This window comes from Nymphalis io, chromosome 2, assembly GCF_905147045.1.
Source record: "Nymphalis io chromosome 2, ilAglIoxx1.1, whole genome shotgun sequence".
Lineage (NCBI taxonomy): Eukaryota > Metazoa > Arthropoda > Insecta > Lepidoptera > Nymphalidae > Nymphalis > Nymphalis io.
In genome coordinates, this window is record NC_065889.1 from 9,221,183 (window position 1) to 9,248,773 (window position 27,591).

The 27,591-nt window shown below is 34.4% G+C and overlaps 1 protein-coding gene across 20 annotated transcripts in view; it reads right to left on the minus strand.

The window, feature by feature from the left end:
- Window positions 1-27,591, minus strand: part of LOC126774302 (TLD domain-containing protein 2) — a 93,423-nt gene that overhangs the window by 22,871 nt on the left and 42,961 nt on the right. For 10 of the 20 annotated variants that reach the window (XM_050495850.1, XM_050495859.1, XM_050495787.1 and 7 more), the window contains exons 3-17: window positions 16,892-16,954; window positions 15,706-15,803; window positions 12,417-12,478; window positions 11,668-11,803; window positions 9,492-9,584; window positions 7,892-7,995; window positions 6,895-7,088; window positions 6,070-6,142; window positions 5,651-5,803; window positions 5,475-5,567; window positions 4,999-5,217; window positions 3,688-3,879; window positions 3,104-3,243; window positions 1,143-1,267; window positions 876-1,038 (exon numbers count right to left, since the gene is read on the minus strand). In XM_050495850.1, coding sequence (XP_050351807.1) covers window positions 876-1,038; window positions 1,143-1,267; window positions 3,104-3,243; window positions 3,688-3,879; window positions 4,999-5,217; window positions 5,475-5,567; window positions 5,651-5,803; window positions 6,070-6,142; window positions 6,895-7,088; window positions 7,892-7,995; window positions 9,492-9,584; window positions 11,668-11,803; window positions 12,417-12,478; window positions 15,706-15,803; window positions 16,892-16,954 — 1,908 coding nt within the window. Of the gene's footprint in view, window positions 1-875; window positions 1,039-1,142; window positions 1,268-2,382; window positions 2,478-3,103; window positions 3,244-3,687; window positions 3,880-4,998; window positions 5,218-5,474; window positions 5,568-5,650; window positions 5,804-6,069; window positions 6,143-6,894; window positions 7,089-7,891; window positions 7,996-9,491; window positions 9,585-9,709; window positions 9,966-11,667; window positions 11,804-12,416; window positions 12,479-15,705; window positions 15,804-16,891; window positions 16,955-18,131; window positions 18,274-27,591 lie in introns of those variants that run through there. The other 10 variants (XM_050495943.1, XM_050495885.1, XM_050495867.1 and 7 more) reach the window with 6 other exon arrangements.

Sequence of the window (27,591 nt, forward strand, 5' to 3'; positions counted from 1 at the left end):
ATATAAATAAAAAAGCATATCTATATATTTTTAACAACAATTAACATACGCTTTGGAGTGTAATTTTTAATTAAAATTGTAAAATTTCCTATTTTTTCTGTATGTCCTGATTACATTTTGTTTTGTGTACCTAAATAAATAAATAAATAAATAAACTTGACAGTGTTTACTTTTATTGAATACCTTACAAGTCATAACACGCTTCCAGTTTAATTCATAAAATCAATTGTTTATGTATGAATGTGAACAAAACAATGACAATAATGCGGTAACAACGCCGCTAGAATCTATTTCAAACCGGTAGGAGGCGCCCGGAGGCGGTACGGCTCTACACTTGGTACATTCACACATATCCAAACAGGTTCCATAAATATTCCTTTGAACCATTTAAACGACGCGTGATCATAATGAACTTGAATATATAGAAGCAGTTACAGAATTAATTGAAACTATTATGATATAAAGTTTAAGGACTGTTTTTAGCGCGTGTATGAAATAAAAATGTAGTTTTCATGTAAACTCATAAATGTTACACTGACTGCTGTGACGTGGGTGATTCGTGTTTCACGCAATAAGAATACATAAAATAGACAATATTCGTTTACATTTGAGCACGAGTTTGGTTTTAAGCTCAAATAAAGCACATGAAAGCTATATGGTGCTTTTCCAGATTTGAACCCGTAATCTTCCATTACATTACAATACTTATGTGCTATTTACTGAGTCATCTCGGTCACTTTGGTTTTCTCATATAAAGTGAGAATTATGATTCGTTTTGTACATCGACATAGGCCAGTGCATAAAAATCATGTAAACTGAAAACGGGGCCATCGGCTATCAGCGAGCTACACAAGTAATCAGCGAGGAGGCGTCACCTGTTCCGGGGTATCCCGAACCAGTACTCGGGCTTCATGCGCTTGCGGCCGTACGACATGAGCGGCGTGGAGCGCGGCAGCGGGCGGCCGGCCGGCTTGCCCATGCGCAGGCGCAGGTACAGCGGCGGGTCGTCGCTCGGCCGCGCCGGCCGCGGGATCAGCTCTGCGCAACGAGCGATCGCGTTAGTTGGCCACTAGTATACACCCTATTATATAAAGAGTATAATGACATAATAGTGTATAATAAATTATTTAAAAAATACGTACTATCGAAAGAAGCGAATAGATCGGGCATGTCGTCCACTGACACCATGCTGCGGTAGTCGAGCCGGGGCTGGGTGGCGCTACTCGGCTTGGTGTGAGATCGACCGAAACCGCCGAGCGAGCTCCGTCTGTTTAGTCGTAAACGAAATTAGTAATTTATAAACATATCGTTTTAAATTAATCATCGTCATCGATTATGACGATAATAACATTTTCAGTACATATATAAATATCAGCAAAAACAATTACACTAGTAAAATCAACACAGTAAGAAATATTAGCAGCATCTGTGAAAAAGAATATTACTTATCGAGTACGGGTAACTAAACATGCTATATATTAAAATATTTAACAAATACGTCAACAGAGGTGCCAATAAAATGATTATGAGTGAACATGATAACATAAATCCCAAGTGAGACCACCATTACGTACTAGAATAAGTTACAACTGATGTCAATAATCTTCCTAGTACCTAGCGGTAGGCCGCAGGACGGCACGCCACAGCGATAGGCAGCCAATCGGGGGTTCGATATGAAGTTACGGAAATATATTCAATCAGACCCATATCACAGCCAAAGAAATATATTTAGCATTTAAATTCTAATTGAAATTGCTATTATTAATTAATATTAAGAGCAATATGAATCTGTTTTTTTAAGGAAATTTTAATCAAACGATTATTCAATAAGAACAATAGCTCGGTCTAATCTATATAAGCGTGTCGAATCGGCACACCGCCAGTGCATTAACAATAGAACAAACATGGAATATTCTAGTAAACATTCTAACTTAACATAATTTCTAAATTACCTAACACATACATATATATCATGCTATATAGCGATTCATTTACATATATAACATTAGGAAAGTACGGATTGAATTTTGGATTACGTAACAACAATCTATGTTAGTTCGATACAGAATTATTATATAACAAAGTATAATATATCAATTGTATAGAATGTCTGTAATCCAACATTCAAGAGTCACACAGACGATAACAAAATAACAATCACATTTCAGTGTGTCCTAGAAACAGTAAAGTGGTTACGAAGAGGAGACTAAACAAAACAGATCAACGACTTCGACACAGAGAGCGCGGTACTTGAAGGACAGACGCGGAACTGTTCGTGTCGTTACAAATCTGCTCCATCTGTGTCGAAGCGGCTTTAACATATTCATCAAAGGCAACACATAACGGAGTGGCACATCGATTCTGCAGCGGCGGCTCACGTACCCAGACAGGACGTCACCGGGCGCCTCCTCCGAAGGGGTTTTACTCAGGAACAAACCAGTACCGAACTCCACTAGGTTCATTGGTGAGCTACGACCAATGAACGAAGCGGAGCCGGCGGATATCGGTACGTCCAAGTTAGCATCCACGGTAGCAGAGGAAAAATTTAGATTGGCACCATTATTATAATCGCATGCATGTGTGCAGATTGTTTGTTTTGTGTCGGATGGGGTCGCAAGCACCGGGACTAACAGTGGTCGCTCGTTTGTTGTTCGATAGTCGCATGGATAGTTACAAAGTATCTTAGGGTTGCGAACACAGATTATCAAGAGAAATAACTTAACTTGATAAATGATTATGTTGACATTAATTAGATTTATTTATTTAAAATAAATGAGGATGCTGTTTGCGTTATATATCGTTATAGATTATGTATATGTATATAATATTGTAATATCAAAGTAATTTTAAATGACACTTAAAGCGAGTGTTATTTATTTAGGCAACACCATTGAAGTGGAACTTAAGACACATGTTTAATTTTCGTATATCTATTTTAAATGATTGTAATGGCTACAATATAGGTTCTTAATGTCGCCATATTTAAATAATAATATAATTAAGAAATATTTTAAACAAATTGAGTAGCAAATTTTTAATAAAATCCATTTATTAATTAATTATGTTAATAATTGGAGAACATTATTTAAAAGCAAATTCCTACCTGTTGAAGACTTTCGAAAAGACGGAGGTCGAGTTCTGGGTGTCCGCAGAGGAAGGCAGAGAGTCACTCTGAGAGCCTTGCGGCGCTTCCCCTGTCAGCCCTTCTACCCACGACAGCGGGTATGAGAGACGTTTAAGCATCTGTAATATATAATTACTTACCGTAAGTTATTTAGATTATTAAATCATAATTTCAGAAATTATGATTTAATAATCTAAATAAATAATGATTGGCCGCCTGATGCGTCACGGGCTGCTATCGACCAATGACCATGCAGATTGTAGTTAATCTGACTTTGATGAGAGTTTCCGAAACTGGAGATTAGTCTTACATTTTAAAGTGACAAAAATCAATAATTTTTTTAAATGATATCAACCAATGAGTTCGCGTCAATTAAAAGTTGTATATTTGTCTTTACTCCTCTTAGTTGGAGTTGGTACTATCGATCGTATGGACGGATACTAATAAAAATCGCCAAATAGGAGATTTAAATGATTAATTAAAAAAGTATTAATGCTCTTCCTTACTTCAAAGCGGATCAAACTAGTTTAGTTGATGCTATAATATTGGTAACAAATGTTTACCTTATTCTTCTTATCCGGTTTTCCCGGGTCTTCCTTCTGAGTGCCATCCAGTGAGAAAGAAACAGCGGCTGGTTTGCGGGGAGCCCTCTCATTCTCGCCCAGTGGTGGAGCAGAAAGGGGAGGCTCGGTACGAGGCAGGCAGACCGGTGGAACCCAATCAGCTGACAGCACTATGTCTGCATCACTGTATACCTGTAAACATTATCAGTTTAGAAGAGGCCCTAGAGCAAGATAAAACAAAGAGTAGACTTTGAAGATAATTAAATTTGGAAGAAATAAGAAAATACGACATCGGACAAAACACGACAGATCAGAAACAATATTTCCATAGAGCTCAATATGCTGAAAATGCTAAGGAGGAAGAGAAGCTATTACAAAACGTAACCACACAAAATTTTTATACAGTCGATAGACTCCTGAAACCAAAGACCAAGTATAATCAATGGACGCCGAACCGGAGACCGAAGAATAACACACAGAGGAGTTTAGGACAGTTCCTATCTCACCTCGTCAGAGGAATGGCAGGAGACCATTTCAATATCATGGTGGCCAACGAAAAAGCAATTTAAAAACTTCGCTTCATACGTTGAATCTCGATGCCAATCGTACAAAGACAAATCCATTTCTGGTATCTCGTATATTGTCTCTATATGGTGGTAGAAGTCAGCGTGATCTAAGTGATGGTGATGGCCCTAAAATAATTAATTCTGTTAAACCCATTCGACTTTTTTTTTACCTTTAACAGGCCAGCGTTTGACCGTTGACTTGTCCGATCTTAAGCATCGACACGGTCTAGGATGTAGCACGCTTGCCTAGAAGAAACCTGTGTACTCTGGATTTTAAGACACCAACGTTGTAGCTGTCAGGAAATACAGACTCGGGTAAAGTATTTCACAGTTTCGCAGTGCGAATGATGAATGTAGATTCAAAGCGGTTCGTACGTAGGCGGGGAATTTCCACTGTGTACCTATGGCGCTTTGGTCGCGTTTGCCTGGCCGTTCGATAGTAAAAGGGGCGGAAGGCAGGCGGGACGAAGGAAGCTTCCATCTGTATTTATATTATTATTAGTCTGTCAGTCGTACGTGCATGAGAAAAACAACCTAACACTTGGTTGCTATATTTACCACGTTAGCAGTATCGAAATATTATTTCGTAAACTACTAATGACTATTCGTATGTTTGGTTAATGAGGATTTTATCGCCTCTTGGTCGTACATGTGACGTTTTGTAACGTTATGTTACTAATTTTAAACAAACAAACGATGTGTTTTCGAATATAGACCTGAATAAACCTCGTCGTTCACAACTCACCTTCTTCGAATTAGCCGTGTTGACGTGCAGCAGCGGGTCACGTATGTCGATACCGGAGTCGTGGTAGGAAAGCTTCACGAGATGTGCGGCATCCCCACGGGGCTCTTCCACGTCGCCCTCCGCCCCCTCCGCGGCGCTCCCCGAGCGCTCCGCCTCGGACCCTTCAGCGATGGACGCCTCCAGGCTTTCCTCCTTGCCTTGATCTGCACTCGATGATACCTACCGACAACATGTAGGTTTTGTAACAATTTATATCATTTAAAACAATAAATTTTCTCCAACTTGTATTTCGAATTGAAAAATAAATACTAGGAATAATTCTTTAACATAAACGGTGTATTTCTGTATCACTGAATGTTACAGGTTTAACAATTACGGATGCTTTGATTAATTTGAATTTATTTCATTATAGAAAAAAACTCAATAGTTGGATTGAATATATATAAAGGTAGCTCATACGAAAGCAGTGTACTAACCTCACTTCCTTGGTCGATGGACATTCTATCCTTGCTCGGGATTGCCCAGTGGTGGTCCAGTAAAGATTTTCGCCTCTCCTCAGTAGTCAGCTGCTAAAAAATATTAACATTTCATTAGGATATAATCGCTTGGAGGCCGCGACCCTCTCGCTTGGAGGCGTAGAGCCCCGGCGTACCTGCAGCGGGGTGGGGGTGACGAGGTCGCGGTCGAAGGCCTTGGGGAAGGCGGCGCCGCCGCGCTCCTCCGTGTCGAGCGACGCGGGGCGCTCGTCCGCCGCCGCCGCGCCGCCCTCCCCGCCCGCCGCCTGCAGCTCGGGGAACGTCTCGTCCTGCACAAACAAACTCGACTCATTGGCGAACTTTCCACTATATCATTTTCAATGGCAGGAAGGCATCCTGTCATTTGAATACTATAAAAGTATATTACTACTTGAAATATAGTGACACTTCCGTTAGATGATTGATTGATTAATTATTAGCGGACAATATATAAACTAAGGATAAGGATATAAACTAAGGACAAACAATTGTAAATGTGACCATTAAAGAAAACTCATTTTTAAATTCACAATGTAATTAAATGATAAATGCTCACTTTGACTAGAAGTGAATCTTTGCCGGGCGAATGCTCCGACTTGCTCATGTAGTAGATTTCGGCTTGCTCCGCTCTACAATGTAGAAAATAAATACGTGATAATTAGTCGTGTAAATACTTTCAAACCAAACAATAACAGAGCAACAAACAATTTTCTCGATAAGAAATACCGATTCGATTATTTTTAGGGCCGTGTCAATTGTATTTGACGCGCATAAGAACGCAAGTTCAGTCGTAAAACTGTTTATATACGATTAGCTTTAGTGAATAATAACAAATGCTAGCGTCAGCGACAAAACAAAACACAATACAATTTACATTCATGGCTGCCTGAAAAGGGGTCACTGTGCCGTGGGATTCATACTGCATAACTAATTAAGTGCAGCACATTATATTCTATTTTATTATTTTTTCTTATGAGCAACTGACCAAAGCCAAGACTCAGATACAAATTACTTTGTAAGTATATGAATGGTTCAAATATTTAGGATTCGACTTTTAAAAGCTGTAATGGGTTAAGAAGCCCTATCCCGTTAAGAAGATGATTTGGAACTTATTTCTCCACGCTGGTTGCCTGCGAGTTTTTGGTTTGAATATTCTCACGATATTTTCTTTACTACCAGCCATGAGATAATTTGTAAATATAATGGATTGGATGGATGGATATGAACCTGCGGTCTTCGGTATTTTCACAAGTTTTATGCCCAGAGCATAATTCAGCTCATAGGAATAATTTATTATCCGGGCTTCTTTAATTATGCTCAACATAACAAAGTTAACAATATTTATAAAGTCAATTTATAAATGAGTAATGTATTGACGTACTTGTGAGCGTTGTGGTCCGGTCCGTGTGTGCGCATGTGCGCGATGTCGTAGAAGATGGCGGCGTTGACGACGTACTCCATGGGCGCGATCACGCCGTACGACTCCGGCCCGTGCTCCATCACCAGCGTGTCCGACACATTCGGGTCGAACATCACGGCATTGGGAGTTACGAGGAGTACTCCGGAAACAACCCCCTGCGGGAAACATTACAATTGGAAACTTGTTCAGTTTTTTTCTTATATAAAATTAATTCTATCAGTGGAAGAGGTTTGTGCCAGCTCGTCTGGGTAGGTACCACCCACTCATCAGATATTCTACCGCAAAACAGCTGTACTTGGTATTTTTGTGTTCCGGTTTGAAGGGTGAGTGAGCCAGTGTAATTACAGTCACAAGGAACATAACATCTTGGACAACAACCTTGGGAACTATCCCAAGGTTGGTGGCGCATTGGTGATGTAAGCGATGGTTAACATTTCTTACAATGCCAATGTCCATGGGCGTTGGTGACCACTTACCATCAGGTGACCCTTATGCTCGTCCGCCTTCCTATTCTATAAAAAAAAAATTTTGAATTCAAACTAACGGATAGAAGCTGTAAATTCTATTACAGAAACTACTTATTTTTTACGGCTGTGTGACCAAATATATCGTACGTATGATTATATACCAATATATTTTATAATGAACCCTTCCGCTCCGACACAACCATCAGGTTATTAGTAGAATTCAGATACTGTATGCGTTTTTTATAGTCGGTATTTAATTTCTAGCATTATAATCTGGAATACTTGTTTTCGGCTAATAATTTATCTATCTATTATTATAATATTAAATATCTATGTCAGAGGATCAAAAACTTTTACGATAAACACACTATATGTAGAACAAGAAAAGAATTTCATGGCATATATAATTATCGATTTATGATATCTTAATAATGACAAAACGGTAGAAAATAAAATTATAGATAACAAAGAAATGTTATTTTTATTTTTACCTGTCCATCAGTAATGTGTCGCACATTGATCTTCAAGAAGCGCTGAGGGGCGCTGCTGCTGGCCGGCGCTTCGGGCGACACGGGCCGAAGGCTGTCCAGGATCTCTGTTCCCGAAATAATTATACCATTAAAAAACCATTCGAAGATTTTGAGAAAGAATAAAGTACAAAATATATTATCATCAGATAAACATACTATCATTTAAAGAAATAATGTTATTAAACTTACAGGACTTGCTTGATTTGTTATCATAGCGATAACGACTCAAGCAAGTGAATATGAAAAAAAAAAACCTAAATGATCCTATATTGCGGGAATCTATTCTTTAAAGAGGAAGTAGTTTTATTTTTAAGATCAAATATTTAATACGTTACACCGAAAGAATTTTGAATATGTTTGATATAAAACTACAAAACATGACATTAAATTACGCATTGTTTAAAATAACAACATTTTTTGATAACGTTAAATACATAACGGAGCTGCGATAAAGGTTTAAGTTATGTTATGATGAAATAGAAAACCTGAGATATTTTTTCCCACAATTGTTTCTTTCAAGTAGTTAAGTCATTTGTAGTCACATTTAAATCAAGGAAAACGAGCCATTTATTATGATTCCTTTGGAATTACCTAAATATCAAGCGATATTTAGGTAATTCCAAAATTCCAAATATATATACCGAGATTGCCTTGTGGTAAGAACGCGTGAATCTTAACCGATGATCGTGGGTTCAAACCCGGGCAAGCACCACTGAATTTTCATGCGCTTAATTTGTAATTATAATTCATCTCATGCTTTACGGAGAAGGAAAACATCGTGAGGAAACCTGCATGTGTCTAATTTCACTGAAATTCTGACACATGTGTATTTCACCAACCCGCACTGGAGCAGCGTGGTGGAATAAGCTCCAAACCTTCTCCTCAAAAAGGGAGAGGAGGCCTTAGCCCAGCAGTGGGACATTCACAGGCTGTTACGATTACGATCAAGCGATACTCGGTTGTTAATAATATTTACGTCTATAAAATAAGACCTTGAAAAATATTTATATGGTTGAAATTTATTACAGTCCGGAACAAACGGAATGTTAAACGTAAAATAAAATAATAAATAAATAGCAGATGTTGAATGTACATACAGTGTATTGAATTAAGTGTTATTTACTTATTACAAGTCCAAGAATAAAGATGGTTATGCAATTTTTTCACTATTTTTACATGAGCAGATTATTATTTCTAACGCCAGAATAATACTTTTTTGATAATTACAGTGGTTGAATTTGAAATTTGAGTAGTAATAATTGAGCATATATAACGAAATAAAAAAAAACATTATGTTATGTACTGTAATTAATAATCAATTAACTATAATAATCTTATTATTTATATAAGACGTATTAAATTACAATAATGTAAATTTATAATTTATAATAGAGATTAAGTCGCGACAAGAAATAAAAGGCTTTACAAATAACTGACAAAATCACAAATAACCGCTAAGAAAACAGTGTTACTGACATAAACTCGTACTATATAAAGACAATAACAATGCACAAACTCTACATAGCGATATGAAGTATTATATATATATATCGTTATATACCTTTTTCCTGTGCCGGCTCACTTGGAGCACCTTGCGTTGATTCGGACGTGTTATCGCCGCTCTCGGACGGGCCATCCGAGTCCTTATCGCCATCTGAAACAGTAATAGTATAATCTCTATCAAAACCAGGTCATTTATTTACGTTCCACTTTAACGTGTTTAACAGTCACATGTGTAAACAAGTATAATTATCTTTAAACGTCATTTTATTAACGCACCGTGATACCAGCGTTTCATAAACTCAAACGTGAACATTCTTGAACAGCTGTATTAGTATAATGTCCATTATGTCGGTACACTTATCACACGTGATAAAACATTCATATCACCTCAATTAGGGTTACATTGTTCGTTAGAAATGTACTAGGCGACGTTAGTTAGTACAATTAACGAATGCAGACCGGTATAGTTCAGTTGTAATGAAAATAGAAGTTGGTCTGGCGCGTGAACGCGGCCGCGCTTGCGACTTGCCGGCAATGACTGTTGTAAATTTTATTCGACGTGCAAATAGTGAAAAAAAGGAAGTTTTACGACGACGTCACACGCGATCACCATGGCTGAATAGTGAATACTTAGTGTTTCATTGGGAAGAGTTCGCTTATCTTTTTAACAGTTACGTAAAAACGTAATTACGTCAACTTGTAGATGTGTTTAAAATTACATTTATCTTTTGTATTTATTTAATTAAAATGCGATTATATATAAATCGAGCGGTACTCATTTAATTTTTTAACATGATTTTAGTATCACAATTGGCAGCGATAAGTTGATTTTACATACATATTATTAATTAAATGAATATATACAAAATATATTGAGATCTTGTAGAGTCCACGTTCATAGTCGGGTATCACATCATTAAACAATTACTAAATTAGACACATATGTATGTAGTTGAAGACAGACATTCGCCGAACATGTTTGTAAATAAAATTAAACGCGAGTACGTATATCGTGCCAAGTGTTTCAAAACTCCGTAAAATAGGAATAGTAAACATACATTAGACCCTTAATATGTGATTCGATCATGATTTAAACTAAAACAGTATCGCTTGGAACTTCATCTAATTGACCCAATAATTTTGGGTGCAAATCAATGGGAAACTTTCGAATGATAAGTGAAATTCGACTCCCATTTAATACAAAAAAAAAGTTAATATATAATAATTATATATAAGATATAAAAGTTAACACAACACCAACGAAAGTGGCACTGACTTTTACATGTTTCGTTTCGAAATTACTAAATTTACGTGAAGTAATTCATGAGATTTACATTGTTAGTTTTAGTTAGCAAAGCATCAAGATTTGAAGGCCAGTTTCGTAAGGCATTTTCTAGTTTGTACGATTCGTCGCGGTTTGATTTATCTGTTACTCGGTAGTCACTGTTGACAAATGAAGACTGCAATTGTTGGTTTTAAAAATATTGAAGGCCATTAATAGCATAAAATAAACGATATTATTATTGTAAGCTGCAGAATATTTAAATAATTGTAATATAAAGGAACATTGCTACAGACAATAAATGTATAATCGTTTATAATTAAGAGTGCTTATAAATTCTCGTAGGCGCTTGTTATAAAATTACTAATGTGGATATATACTGACGCATTTCGTTATATTAATAATAAAATATGCACGTCGTTATATTTTAAATGCCGACTTTTATTTTAAAAGTAATTATAGCTATAATTAAAAGATTTATATATGAATTTTAAACGTAATATGTGTTTGTTTTTTGTTTTGCATTTCAGTTTTCAGTTCAAAGGAGACTAGCCGACTGCGCGTGAAATATTATAGTGCACAAGTGTGTGCTAAAACACAGGCGCTCTCTATTCGCTCACTATCATAATCCGATAGGACAGCAAATCCGACACCAGCGGAAAGAGTTCAGGCGCATACCAACGTGTACAGACTTCGAACTTACACGATTACAACTACAGAATCCATGCTGTTACCACAACTTTTTCAAGAGAAAACCCCAATAATTATAATAACTCGGAGTTTGGACCTAGAAGTCTGTTACATGGGTGGACTGCCACTGGGGACTTGCCCTGACCAAAATACTACAACAAATAAAAAATTTTGATACTACATTGTCGTCTATTCCTATATCCTATATTTCCTATATTCTATCCTTTCTATCCTATATAATGTATGATATATTTCAACAAACCTTTCCTCTTATCGGGGACGAGCAGCGTCTGCCCGGGAAAGATGAACTGGGTGGCGAGGCGGTTGAGCTTTGTGAGCTCAGAGGGCGTCGTGTCGAACCGGGCGGCCAGCGACGTCAGCGTGTCGCGATCACGGACCTACGAAAATTTACCAAAAATACAAAATCCAAATATACTTAACCAGTCTAATAAAGCCCTCAGCTAATTTTATTCATATTAATTGTGACATTTTTTTGCGACATAAGTTTTCACAATCCCCCATATATTTTATTTTGACCTAATTAGTAATGAAAGGAAAATAAACAAAATGATACTTATAACGCTACTTATACAAGAGTTCGAGGCACGTACTCGTAGTATCTAGTATAGTACAGTAACAGTAACAGCCTGTGAATGTCCCACTGCTGTGCGAAGGTCTCTTCTCTCTTTTGAGGAGAAGATTTGGAGCTTATTCCACCACGCTGCTTCAATGCGGGTTGGTAGAATACACATATGGCAGAATTTATTGAAGTCAGACACATAAAAGTTTCCTCACGATGTTTTCCTTCACCGTCAAGCACGAGATGCACAAATTAAGCACATGAAAACACAGTGGTGCTTGCCCGGGTTTGAACCCACGATCATCGGTTAACATTCACGCGTTCTAAGCACTAGGCTTATTTATTTATTTATTTACTATCTAGTAAACCGGTTTGTTCCGGTTTTGGTCACTGTACGTATTACACTATATATTACAAAAAAAAACGCTTACCGTATACGTCGTAGTTTTAATCGGTGGTGGTGGAGGGAGCCTCTTGATTTGCTCGTCTTCATCTGCAACAATAGAATAATTTAATATATTTAAAAATACATTTTACATATCTACTTCGAAACATTACTATTAAACTGTACTGTGATTCGAACAATATCTCAAACAGTCAAGATTCACAAACCACAACCATCCTATCGCCTTGACGCCAATATACCATATTAAGCTAAAGATATCATACAACATTATTATGGAAACACTAAAAAACACCATTTCTACAAAAAGGTTTGAAGGGAAAGGCAAAAAACTGTACATTCGAGGCCCAGTCACGTGCTAATGAAATCCCTCCATCTAACTGTTCTCCTGACCCAATTTCGTCCACGACACCAAAATCTCAAGGACTACCCAAGTGCTGAGGAGATTTTATGATATAACATTAAAAGTGTGTACGCAGACACAGGTGCAATTGCTATTGCCGCACTCTCATAATCTTAAAGGACAGCATTCCATCACAAGACTGAAAGAGATCAGGAGCACATGCAATGGCTTCAAGTGCTTTCGGAAACACCAAGGCCTCAACATCTTCCTCGGGCTGTTACTGAGAATCCTTGCCAGAAAAACTCAAATGACTTTTCGTTCGACCCAATACGAGAGACAAGACTACATACAGAGCTCATCTATGCACAAAACCCTTCACCTCTACTGATATTTCTAAAATCTTAATTATAATTATTAAATAGTCGCCAGCAATATTTTAAGATTTGATTTCGAAGGCGTGATCTCAATTCCGGAATAGATAAACAAGATGTTAATTGAAATAGTTACACTTCCGCACTATATTCCATGGACATTGACTAAATAAATCAGATCAGGTATATTGATAAGAGAGTTACTTATAGCATATTTACAAACAAGTAAGGTTATCAACGACGTTTATTTACTTTTTAGTACACCTTCGATATATAATTATAATGAATACATGATATATTTATGCTATCATATATTTATGAATACATGATATATTTATGCTATCAACATCACTGCATATTATTAAACCAAGTGCCCTGCCGCCTCTGTCTGCTGTCTGAACGGATTTTCATACGGCTTTGACCAGTGGACGAAGTGATTCACGAGAAAATTTTAAGTGTATAATTCATTAATCTTTCATGGTAAGTTGGTTGAAATATAACTAGCTCGTAGTAACATATCTATACATACATCTAGTTAAAGATAAGCATGTATGCATTTCTTCCGTATCAGCTATTCTGTATACGGAAAAAGTTAAAAGTACAGTCTGCTTAAATATATATTTTTGTATGTGATTCAAGGCAAAAATAGTGCTTTGAACAAAGTTTAAATGTAGCGGATATATGTTTTATCAAAACCTGACATATCTACGTACTTTTTACATATGTGAACGTATTTTGAAATTTATATTTCGAGCATGTTCAATTTTTTTTTTTTTATTTTATTAGACACTCATGTGCAAAACGTTTTTCAGCCATTGAATAAATTAAATGATAAAGTACACCAACAATTCTATAGGAAAGTTTCAATATAATTATTATGTAACATACATCGTGGAAATGGAAAGCAACCTAATGAACCCGGTACAAATAATTCCGATACGACTGTTATTCAACCACATCAGATACAGATACAGTTATGATTGATTTCCCGACGTTGAGATTTTGACGATTAGGAATCATATTCGAAAACAATTAATATTCCTATCAGGGATAAAGGTCACAGTTCAAGCTGGAACAACTATTGGCTATGACGTTAAATCAATACATGTTGCCGAATATTTTACTTGATTTAGGTGAGTATTTAGACGTTTGGAAAATTTACAAATACACATGCGTAAAAAAATATTCGTATTAGTTGTGTATTTTATTTAATTATCTTATATATAAAAATAAATGTCCATTTATCTGTTTGAGATTAAGAAAATTGACACCGTTTGACCAATGACACAATCAAAGTTGGCACATATACTATTTATATATAATGTATTTTTTTCTAAATTTTATATATATATATCTAATATACACTATATTGTAACTCGTCGCTAGATGGCGCTGAAGCACATCAATTTCTATACCATTTAACTAATTATACTATTAATATAGATTTCATATTGTAAAATATAAATATAATATAGTATTTTTTTATAAAATAGGTAAGCGAACGTGCAAACGCAGTAAAAAATATTAACCTTATTTATATTGCCAATGCGCAAACAACTTCGATGTTATGTCCCTTGTGCTTGATGTTACACTGGCTCACTCACCTTTAAAACCGGAACACTGTACTAAATATTGCTGTTTGACGGTTGAATATCTGCTTAGTGTATGGTACCTACACAGAAGGCCTTACAGAAAGCTCTAACAAAAAATATATTTTGAATTAGTAAGTAGAGAATTTAGAACTATGACAAATGCATAAACATGATATAAAAATAAATATAAGCAAAAAACGACTTCTTTTAAATTTAAAAAAATATACTTTTATTTTTTTACAAATTATATTATGTCATCTGAAAATGCAGCTACGTCGATACTCAAATCGTATGCAACGCCAAATGGGTTGCCGGTGTTCGTACGACACTTGATTCTTGACGCATTGCCAATAAAATCTATTCAAGTGATTTCTTAAGTCACGAAGGGTTTAGGTACGATTCTTATATGTAAATAATATATTATTCTCGATGCAAAGTGAAAAAAAAGGAATCGAATAATAAATTATTTAGGTAAGATGACGCACTGAATGACTGAATTTTACAAATTATAAAAAAACAATTACATATGAATTGGATGTATTATTTCAATATCGTAACGACAGCTGGCAACAACATCGGGCCAGCACTAAAGCTGGACAAGAATAATTTAAGATGTAATTTGTTTTCCTTTAAATTCAAAAATATTTATAATTCGATTCGGAACGGATTTCTCGTTACTTTGTTGATGACATCAGTCTTAAAATCCATCTGGATATAAATCTTAAATAAACTCCTTAGTCATTGACGGAATCATAAATCATCATTGAACAGAGCTAAATAATTATAACTAGCATCCTGCAAAACTGAAGCAAAATAAGCAAACATTTGTTGATGTAACGAATATACAAGATTAATTTATTACGATAGAGCCGGATTCTGTTTATGACGTGGTACAAGTTCGTGTCCCTTGCCAAGGACCGGCGGACGAATTGCGACTAACTAGCGAGTTTGTATCAAATATGAATTTAAAATAGAATTTAAAACATATGTAAAGAAAAATCTTATGCTTACCTCTGTTAACAGCGTCAAATCTCCCCTCGACTTTGGAACGAAGGGAATCCAGGTCAAAGGGGGCAGCGAAGCCATGGTCAACTGAGCGACTTTTCGACCTGCAATGTTAAATATCACTTTATATATAACATTGTGCAAAACTATAATAGTATCTTTCATATTATTATTTATAATATTTGCTGCTTCATTAGATGTTAAAATAAACATTTCAGATATTTTTCTTGTAAATGCCCCACTACTGGGAAAGGTCTCCTCTCGAGGAAATCGTTTAGAAGCTTATTCCACCACGCCGCTTCAATGGGAATTGGTTTATTTGACGCATGCAAGTTACCCCACAATGTTTCCCTTCACCAACGAGCACGAGATGAATTTAAGTACATTAAATTCATTGGCATATAATCACTGTGCCATCTCGAATCTCAGCTTATTGCATCATAAAGAAAATAGCTAACGACTAAAAAAAATAAAAAAAAAAAAAACTTTATTATGCATTTGAAGTTATACTTCAAACCAGCAGAGTTAAATATATTATTAAAACTAAAAAACTTCATATTTCAAAAGTTAAACTTACAATTACATTTAGCTACATATAATATTATTATAACACATTAGTAATTCGGGTACAAACAAGACATGAATTTTTAATTTAATTAAATAAAAATTAAATATAAATCGACAAGAGAAGCATTCGTCGACAACGTCTCGTGGAATAATGGCCGGTTTGATGATCACGTATGACGGGAAAAAGTATAAAAATCCGTGTGACTGTACGAATAATTGGCAAATGTTGAAAGAAAACGCCGTAAATAACATTCAGAGAACTCGTTCAATATAAACAAACAGGATCAATCAGAGTTTCGTAAGTTTATGTTAATGTCTTTTCAAATGTACTGCGCTAAAAGTGCGTGATGGTGAGTATAATTGAGAGACACAACGATTGATTTGTTGACATCGAAGCTCATTTCATTAACATAGCGATAGTATAAATATAAGTATATGATACATTGACAGCGCAGTCGAATATCGTCTTAAATAAACCACTAAATGATTAAAATTTAGTTTCGATTTTAAAAATACTTGGCATTGAAACGAGGACAAAATTGCAAAAAATATGACACAAACATCAAGCTACACGTGCTCGCTAAATATTTGTTCCGTGTCAAATAAAAACAAAGTATAAGATTACCTTTTGTATGCCTGGTCGATGCTCTCAGCGCTCCTGGACAGCTGCTGCGAAGCGCGCCTAGACCTGCATGCAACACAACCACTCGCTAGCACAGGCAATGCATGCAGAAACATGTGATAATGTTATACAGACAGTTTCGGATACCGTTTTATATATCAATAGCAGCCAAACGTCAATACAGTCGTTCGTTATGAATTAAAATGCTCTTCTATTTATCAAAGAAGTAAATACGAGATTGCGATGCTAAGGTATAATTCGTGGATACTCTTTAAAACACGACTATTTACTTATCGAAAACTGTCTGAATAACAATCAAGAGAATGATTGCATCGGAAACATAGGAAGGACTACCACTGCAAAAATTCTCATTAAAATGTACCTGGCATTACATAAATAAATAAAAATAATACAGCATATAAAAAAAACAACATCGGTCCATGCGATGGTTCATGCTCAATAATTTAAATGAGATCAATGCAGAAAAATATATTTTAAAACTGACAAAAAAATATATGCGATTTAATTAGCATATTTAAAGAATAACTTATTTTTTATTACTATTTTTATAGCAAGTTTATTTGTCCATGTGTATGAGACTACAATGTAAATTGCACAAAATGACAGTAAATATACCGTATTATAGTAACACTCAGAACGACTATACTCTTGATAAAATGCATACAATTTATATCTCGAACGTACGAGCTTTGATATAAATGCCAAAATAAGAATTGTCAAAATACCAAACGATACCTTCTAATGACGATTAAACTACACAAAATAAGTGCGAATTCGCTACTGCCTTGTCACACAAAATACTTGACACTCAATACAAATTCCTTGTGTTACTTTCTCTACCTTTGACGTAATTCATACTTGTCAGTGCTATAAGCATAATAGAGTTAACTACAATATGTGAAAAAATTTATACGTTACGCAAAGCAAAAAAATATGCCTAAAAATATTTGCTAATATTCACTACACATCTAATTAACAAGCCTCATACAAATGTATGTATTTATTTCGATTATTTGGTCACTATATTAAAGTACATACTTATTTTCTTACTAAGTTATTCCACTAAAACCGTTAACAAAATTTAGTTTTCGTTTATATATTTCAATTGTTCGAAAATCTTAGTGTTAACCACTATATTTACATATTTGTAGTAATAACTTCCATTAAAAAGCGAAACAAGCGAACGGCGCTTTGAATATAGTGATAAACACAAAATAATTACCAATTAGCCTTAAAATATTCTACTATAGTTATCATGAATCTAACTTCGATCACTTTCAATGACACTCACTACTCCAAGGAGTTATTTAATATATCTCAACGATTAATCGGCACTAAGCGAATAAGTCATCTAAAACGAAATGATTCGCGTTATGTGTTATATAAACGTTTCGCGAACGCCGTAACTAGAACTCGACCCTTGAGGAATAAGAGGAACCATTTACAAGTGATACGCGATGTTTCATTTAATCTTAGCTATGTGGTTTAAGTGAGCATATGTTAAGAGATCTTGGTTAAGTGGACTCGCTCGGGCTAATCGCACATGCGGAGCTTGGAGGGCACGTCCTTGACATCAGACGGGCGCTCGCTCTCTTATATATTTACAAACATGTATCGCACCGTCTGTTTTATCTCCCACAGGCTATTCATTCTCATTAAGATTAATCGTATGCACATTATCCGTCATATAACTGATTTATATTTTGTTCTTGCATCAAAACTATGCAAGTACTTAATAGTGTATGTGGTTAATGTACATTGTTTAAATTATGTCATTATTGTACTTGTTTTGTTCGTATTCAATAAGTTCGCGAATCTTGAGTGAAGGTAGTAAGGCGTAGTCCAGTCAATCTAAATTAGATGAAGGGTAAGGGTGTCAAGTCATCTATACAAATATTATAAATGGGATAGTAACTCTGTCCGTCTGATTGTATTCGATATTTGTTTACAAACTATTCGCAATTAGCTAGTATTTAATTAAAAATACAATTTTATCTTCATATAACTTTAAAAGCAGAGTAGTTGTATTGAAATATCAAACTGGTCCAGGCTAACTGTTGCTATTATTACACGGCCCACTTCACAATATTTTCCTTTCCCCGTCGTTACTTTTGTATTCATCGCGTATCTGTAACCGGGAAACCAGTTTTGTGGCGTTCATTTAACTATAGAGTTACTTAATGAGTGCTCTTAGAAAGCGCAACAGATGAATAATTGCTTAATGAAACTAATAATAACAACAAATAATTAATATACAAAACATATAAATATTCTTCAAGTAACTTTATCTAATACGAACGATTATATTACAGAGATTATTCTTAATAATAAAGATGATATAAATCTAAACTACGTTACTATCATGTTACTTGGTAAAATACGATACAATCATACCTACTTAATGTTACAATGAAATACCTCGAATGTATTTTGCTGGAAATAATATGAGTCCTGTCAATCCTTTGATTTGATGCCGTCACTTGTCACGGTCATTTGGTTTGTGAAACTTAACATGTAATGACTACGAGACATTATAAAGCAATCGATAATCCATGAGAAAACATATTAGTCAATCAACCACACGCAATATCATTGAATAATGAGAAGAAAAAAAACAGCATTATTAATCTCGAATTATGAACAATTGTAACAGCAATTAACATTAATGCAGATAGACATTCGAGAATTGTAAACATTATGCAACTATCTAGTTGATTTTGAAAGCTAATCACTTTTAGCGAGTTACTTGAAAAAAATACTACAGCAATTAGAATGTAGGTGATATATTCATGTAAATAATAAATAATGAATACTCGATCGTTTTATAAACAAACAAAACACTTACAGATACCATATAATATATTGATAGAACGTTTCGAGTATGTACGGAAATGGGCATATCTAGTAACCTACAGAAACGCGAGGTCAATGGACTGTGGTCATTGTGAAACTGCCTACGCGCACAATCGCATGTACGCGGAGGGCGCTCACAATATTTTATAATCTTACACAACCCAAGACGTAGCGGGTTAGTCACAGGAGGGATAAATCATCTGTTTGATCGTGGAAATTACAAGAAAGACATAATAATAGTATATGCCCGCCCGTATTTTCCAACTTATAAGATATAATAAGCATTTACCACAATAAATATGAACAGAAACATCCCTTAATTATAAAGATTATTTAAGCCTTAAGTAAAAATACAGTTTTTACATGATTATTTTAATTTCCATGATGCAAATAAGTCTCCGTAATGACGCAGGTCAAATGTAATGGTAAAAGTTACAAATAGATTCACTTTAATATATTGTAAGCTATTTTAATTGATATGATTTAGCTGTATCAATGCAAGCTAAAATAAAGAATAAATTTAACAATAAATTAGTCTGCTTGATTCTTCAACGTTAACAATCTATACAAATAAATAAAATTGAAGTGCCTGTCTATAATTTCAAAATGATTGCCTCTTTTTAAGATAATATGGTTCACAAATAGCCAAATCTAGTTTATAATATGTATACCATATGTCAAAGGAAATTTATTTTTAGAACACGTTGACGATTTGACGTACATGGATATATTTTAGCATTATTAGTATGTTGTAGGGGCATTGATACAACTGACACAAGCCAGGTAGCCGCCGACGTCGACTTAGGCTGAGTCCGCAATTCATCAATGTGGAACGCATTAATGATTGCAATCTGTTTGGTGTTACGGATACGTTACTGGTGCAATATTAAATTACTTACATTTACATGACGAAATATGTTATCTACAGAATTAATTAAAATATTATGTAATTTAAACAATATACATTTTTAAGTGTTTCATTAAAATTACTTGGCTTTTAATATTCGTGTACGTAGACATTACAGTCGCGGTGCGCTCCATAAACTGTTCAAGCCTACTTGTCACTCCATGAACCTGCCAAAATTTCTGCGGTCGTCTTATTGACCTACCAAACAATTTGGTAACTGCGTCTAGTCTAGCTTATAATGGCCTATAAAAAAATATGTCTTTCTATCCAAAAAATGTAGTAGTAGTAGTTTTGCAATGTTTCCTCAGATGTTTATAGTGTTTGCACTCCCGTGCCCCGGAAAGTACGGAAAGCCTGTAGTGATCCAGTTTTTGTTCTCTCCATGCGTTTGGTTTATTGCTGTTCCATTAGATTTTCGAGTGCAAGGAAACAGTGTGCTGAACATTTACTAAGAATTAAATCATATTGCTAATCCTTACTTTCGAACGTCTTAAGTGAATATCTGAAGATATTTCAGAGTTTTTTTATTAAAATATTGAGCTAATTTTAAGTTTTAAGTTAATAAATAGTTTTTAGGACTAGGTATACGCATTTTAATTTATTTCCACAGTCTACACTTGAGTTGCCAATGAGCGGGCTTCAATGAATTATTAAAAAATATTCTTATTAGTAAAGCCAATTACTCTGTTTCTGAATATATGGAAAAATGCATTCATTGAATAATTGCTGGATCTCGTTTAGAAACTAAGTGTATGTAATTTAAACAAATTTGTATTTTTTTTAAAGGCTAACCGCGGAGTTTCTTCCCGATTCTTATCGGTATCATTTCGAACCGGTGGTGGTGCTCGACCATTCATAGGACTTGAAAAAGTCTATTTGATCAAAAATATGTTAATTTGATTTGTGCAAAACTTGTTTGAGTCATTTCGAATATTAATTGAAGATCACAAATAAAAACGTGTTAGAATAACGTGTAGGTGTTACCATTAATTATGACTCGAGATATAAACCAGTTGACCGTAATGACAAAAAAGACCTTCCATTGCGCTTACATTTTACAAAGACAATGGGATATAACTGCCGCACCTCGTATAAACGTACTTACAATAGATTTGTTGGGTTGTCATTAATAATCAATCGTGAAGTATTGTTTGTGCTCAATGCTTTGAACATATAAAATATTCAATAAAAAATATATCATAAATTAGCTTTGTATAACGATTGTCTTGTAATAAAAATAACGAATACGATCAATCAGATTAGGAATCCCGTAATAAGGAAAATTATATATACATAAAGATGAGTCAGTCACGTCTGGTTTTTAAAACTTGGGGCTTACCGCTTGAACAAGTTTATATTTTTAAACGGCGCCCGTATTTTCCAATTTATAAGATATATTAAAATTGATATTAATTTATATAAATGTTGCGTACCACAATCTGATAATACGTTCGTCCATATACATTAGGATCGTAAGAAATATAACCCCTTACCATGCACTAATCTAGTTGTAATATGTTTTCGAGTCTACAATAACATGGGCCTTTCAATGGTTTAATTGTTATGGTGAATATTGGTACGGAGTTTTGCTCCTTGGCGGTATTATATCTAATAATAAGGTATCAAGAATGGCTTGTCAAAGTGGCTAGCATCAGCAACGTTAATTTGATTATGACAATGTTTATTAATATATTAATTTTTTTAAGTCTTTTTTCTCGTTATTTTTATCAAATTTTAAAGTTAACTAAACAAATATGTAGAGATATGTATATTTTTTGTTACAGATTTTAAGACGTTTTCGGGAAAAACGAAGTAATTTATTAATAATTTATATAAATATAAGTTTTTTCCACGGTTATAAGATAAATAAGTATTATGAACGTCTGCTTTTGCCTATTTAAACGTTAAATTATAAAATTACTCATCTTGGAATAGACCAATAGTCAATGAAATGCTTCGGATCTTGTCGACGAAACATCGATTAGTAACGACCTAATAAAATAATTACCTGATCGAAATCAGTCAAATGACGTAATAGTTATGCAGAGTGCAGACAGACGTCTCAAAGAACTATTAAAACGGTAGCTATTAGTCATAATAAAACTAAGTGGCAATGTAACTAAGTAGCCATAAAGCGGTATTATTTTTTAACAAACAAGCAAATATAGGAAAACGAAACTCGTAAACTCCTATATCAGTTACTGTTATTAAGCGCTTCATAGCTCATTACATTGAATGCCACGGACGAATGTCGTGAGGTGCGCATTCATCCATCAGGCGACTGTTAATTGCGGAGTTTCGCAATTAGTCCAGTGTCGTCCACAAACAAGCGCAATTGGCGCAATGGAGAGGAAATGAACATCTATCCCTGAACACCCAACATACATATACCTACGAACCACCGACGTGCACTTTTATATAAACCAATTTATCATTCACATATAATTTAAGAAAATATTATATTGTAACACAAACGTAAGTAAATACGCTAACGTTGTAGATAACGCTCAAGGCAAATTGATTTGTAATAAAATAAATGCGTGAATTCTACATAGGTGCTGTGAATAGAGTATGAATGCTGCCGTCCTTGCGCAACCACATAGTCACCGCACTGCACACGTGGGTCAGTTTCTAACGCTCGATAAATCGTATCGTATTTTAAATGTCTTACAACATAAAGTACTTTAAAAAATTCAAGATTTTATTCAACTTCTTTTTATCCCTTTTTTTATTATGAAAAAAACCAGTTGAATCAAAATCCATAAAAACTTAATCAGATGTTCATTGTGCTGTTGCGCGTCAGATTAAATTGGTTTGGAGTCTGTATCATCATTTCTTCACTGAATTACGTAAGACGAAAGAATCATTTACATACGTACATACTCGACTTCTATAATATAAAAACGTAGACTATGGAGAGCTGAAAACATATTGATTTATAAACATGCATTTCAATAACCGTAACCTTTACAATAATTACAAGATGATAGAAGGCGCAGTAAATAGAACGTGTGGATCTTAACTTAAAGTTTTCGAGTTAGAATCCGAAAGACAATCACTGAGTTTTTTAGTTAATTTGTGTTTATACTTCATCTCGCGCTCGACGGTGCAGTGAAACATCGTGAGAAACCATACATGTGTCCATACATGTGTCTTTTATTATAACCCGACCGCGCTTATGACGGGGTCATTGCACACTCACTGTCCTCTTTCCCGAGGCCAACAGTGTCCTAAGCCGAGGTTCGGTCTCACAGGCCTCACGACCCTTAGGACTCGCATATTTTGAGCCCTTAAGTCGACTCCCAACATCCGGCTGAGTATCTTACAAGACTCGCCCCCGCCCGGTGACGCTGTCGAGGCCACTTGGGCTAAGAGCAAGAAGTAATTTCGAAAAAACATGCTACATGTGTATTCGCCAATGCATGATGAAAATCAAGTTCGAAATCTTCTTGAGCACAGTAACAAGATCTTGTTTTATACCCATTATTGTTCAGATGGGTGTATATCAATAGATACATAGCTTAAAAAAAACCGTCTCTCTTACTTTATATAGACTCAGCGTCATGAATTTATCGTCTAACTAAACTAATTAAATAAAACACGTCAAATAATTTATTATGTTATCTATTTACTGCTACTGTGTTATTTTGATTATTGTACTCGTAAATATAATAAATCATTATTAATCAGAATAAATAATGACACCGTCCTCAATTATTTGAATAACATTCGAAATAACACACGTTATAATACATATAAACCTTGTTATCTGTTGAAAGCTTTTCGATATATTTTCCATCAGCAAATAGAATTACTCATTCACAGTTCATCATACTGATTCTGCGACGGTATTTAATGAATTATTTATCAATTCAATTACCGATTGGCTAGTCATCGCTTATATCGATACATTTCAGTATATATTATATTAAACTAATGGTCAAGAAAAAGAAAATCTTTATATACCTTAAGACTGTACAGTAATCGTATAGTAAATTATATGCTGTTGTGTTCTTAAGGGATCAGGATCGATCCTGCGGCGTTGACATCGTAAGGCAATCAATAAGCCGTTGAACCGCGCGGATTAACAAAATTGTCTCCATAAATATGTTTAATGAATCTTTACATTTAAGTAGTTATTTTTTAATTATTTTGGTTATAAAATTTGTTCTGTTAACTTAATAGTCCTACTTTCTAATAATAAATAAATACAGTATATTATAGTGACAGCATGTAAGCATACCACTGCTGAATAAAGGCTTATTCTCTCTTCTATTAAAGAAAGCTCATTCCAGGACGCTGAACGCTGAATGGGTTGGTGCATATAAATGTACAAAATTATAAACACAAACCAGACACGTGAAAACTCAGTTCTTGAACTCGCGATCTTCTGGAAAGTTCGACGTATAATACCCACAGGGCAATCTTGAATTATTTAAAATTAGAACTTCAACGATAAAATAAACCTTGACGTAAAATGTTAAATAAAAGTACGTAAGTGCTACAGCGTACGTAAATAAGGAAACTTTTTTTTCGTTTCATCTCATCCCTGCCAAGAATCCCTACCGCGACCGTTCGAAATTATTTATATTTTTCAGTAAATTGTCGGTAAATAAAAAAACATTTACCATTTCAAAATATAAACGAGATATGACAAGAACTAATAAAAAAGCTTTGTTTGCACAACAGTTTCACGGACTAATTTAATGACAAATAATATCAAATAAATTATTTTTGGAATGCTTATCGAATAAATCTACCATGATATAATAAATAAGATGATTAAGAGTCTGATAAGTCCCACTGCCTACTCTACATTGAGTTAGTGAGTGAAGTGAGTAGAAGGTTGCGTTGATATGTTTATATTATATTCTTTAATATATAAAATAGTATTGTGTTTCACTGACCACATGTAACAAATTATATATTCTTTATATGATGACCTCTGTATGTTAATTTATAATATTTAAATTCGTTAAATTTTTCTATTGTTGATATCTGTAACCATCGAAAAATAATCAGACGATATTGTGCAATATAAATTATACGTACTCCAAAATTATTTATACTGCACGCCATTGTATAGCCGATTGTGACAAAGTGTACATAAAAAAATAACATTATAACGTAAGATTACAATAATGCAATAATTGAATTTGAATTGAAAATAGAATGTCTTGTAAACAATGCAAATGAGATCGCGAAAGTCAAATGGTGCCAGTTAAAAAATTTTTATTCGACATCTCTTTGATCACCTTTCTGTAATAATTGAATAATTATTAAAAGCATTAAATTAGCACTTAAATGCATATTTGAATCACAAAAAATCAAGTCCAAATATACAATATTTTTTTATCGTGACCTATAACTGATTTGAATCTACTTACTGTTGCGTTGGTGAATGCAAGTGGGTAATAATCAAAGTTTCTAGATGATTCTAGATTATGAAATTGAGTATCATGTCAATTTAAACATTTACGACGGATAATATATGAAAATGATGAAATAAAAGTAAATTATGACACAATTTGTTAAAACACTATCGGCTTGTGCAAAACCACTGAATTTTCATGTGCTTAATTTGTGTTTATAATTCATCTCGTGCTTAACGGTGAAGGAAAACATCGTGAGGAAACCTGCATGTGTCTAATTTCATTGAAATTCTGCCACATGTGTATTCTACCAATCTACGCATTGGAGCAGCGTGGTGGAATAAGCTCCAAACCTTCTCCTCAAAAGGGAGAGGAGGCCTTAGCCCAGCAGTGGGACATTAACAGGCTGTTACTGTTACTGTACTGTTGTGCAATAATATAGCTATGGTTTTTACAATCAACGGGTTTGACCCTCGACAAAGAAAATTGATTTTTCAGAAATCAAAAAGTATAGTTTTTCAAATCGGTTCAAGGCTCGAAGGCTTTCAAGATTTTGCGATAAACATTGTTCGATTTTCAAAAAAAAACTGCATTTAGAAGAATATTTATGTAAAAAACATTCAATTAATTAAAATAAGAAAAGGCGTGACAGTAGTTTACGTACTGATTACATTAGCAATTTAAAAATATATTTTAAGAATATGTTCGTATCGGTGCCATTGGAGCAGACGGTATAAACAAGCGCGAGACCACTATGACATGCTTATGTTCTTACGTTAGTGTTTTGTATATATGTATGAGTGATTTAGTAGCGTCGTATGTATGGCGTCGCGGTGTGCCGGCAACGCTGGACAAACGCCAATCTTACCAACAACTTACTTTCAAAATAATAAATGTAATACACCCAAACAAACAACAAGGTAGCCAAAAATAGATTTATGTAATATAGTATTTATCTATTGTATCACTTTTATCTAACACGATTGGATTGACAAGTTGAAGAAGTTTCAGATGTATATAAATAAAATTAAATAATATGCCATGCTAAATTCTAAATTCTGATAGATTTCGATTATTATAAACATTGTAAAAATAGTTTAAAGCACGTAATAATACTTCCGCGTTATTTATTTTTTCAAAGATATAAATGTATATATAAATAATGGTTCTTTATAAATTTAATTAGAGAATAAACAATAATTAAGTGTAATGTTTACGATTAAAATGATGATGATGATGTCATCAATAAGAAAGATTCTACTTTAGTATATAATGTTGGCACACTTCCCACATCAAACTGCGATATAATTCTGATACCATGTACACAAATGCCAGCAGCCTCAGTACTGATATATTACACCACGGTTGCAAAACCACTGAAACGGCAATACCAATAATCCCACTCAATGAATATAAATGCAACTGACCTATAATTGTAAAGAACAGATAAATTTTTGGATTAATGTTATTAATTAAAGATTCTTTTACCATCCAACGATGGTTCCGATTCTATTCTGTAAAATGTGTTAAGTATGCCCTCCACATAAAGT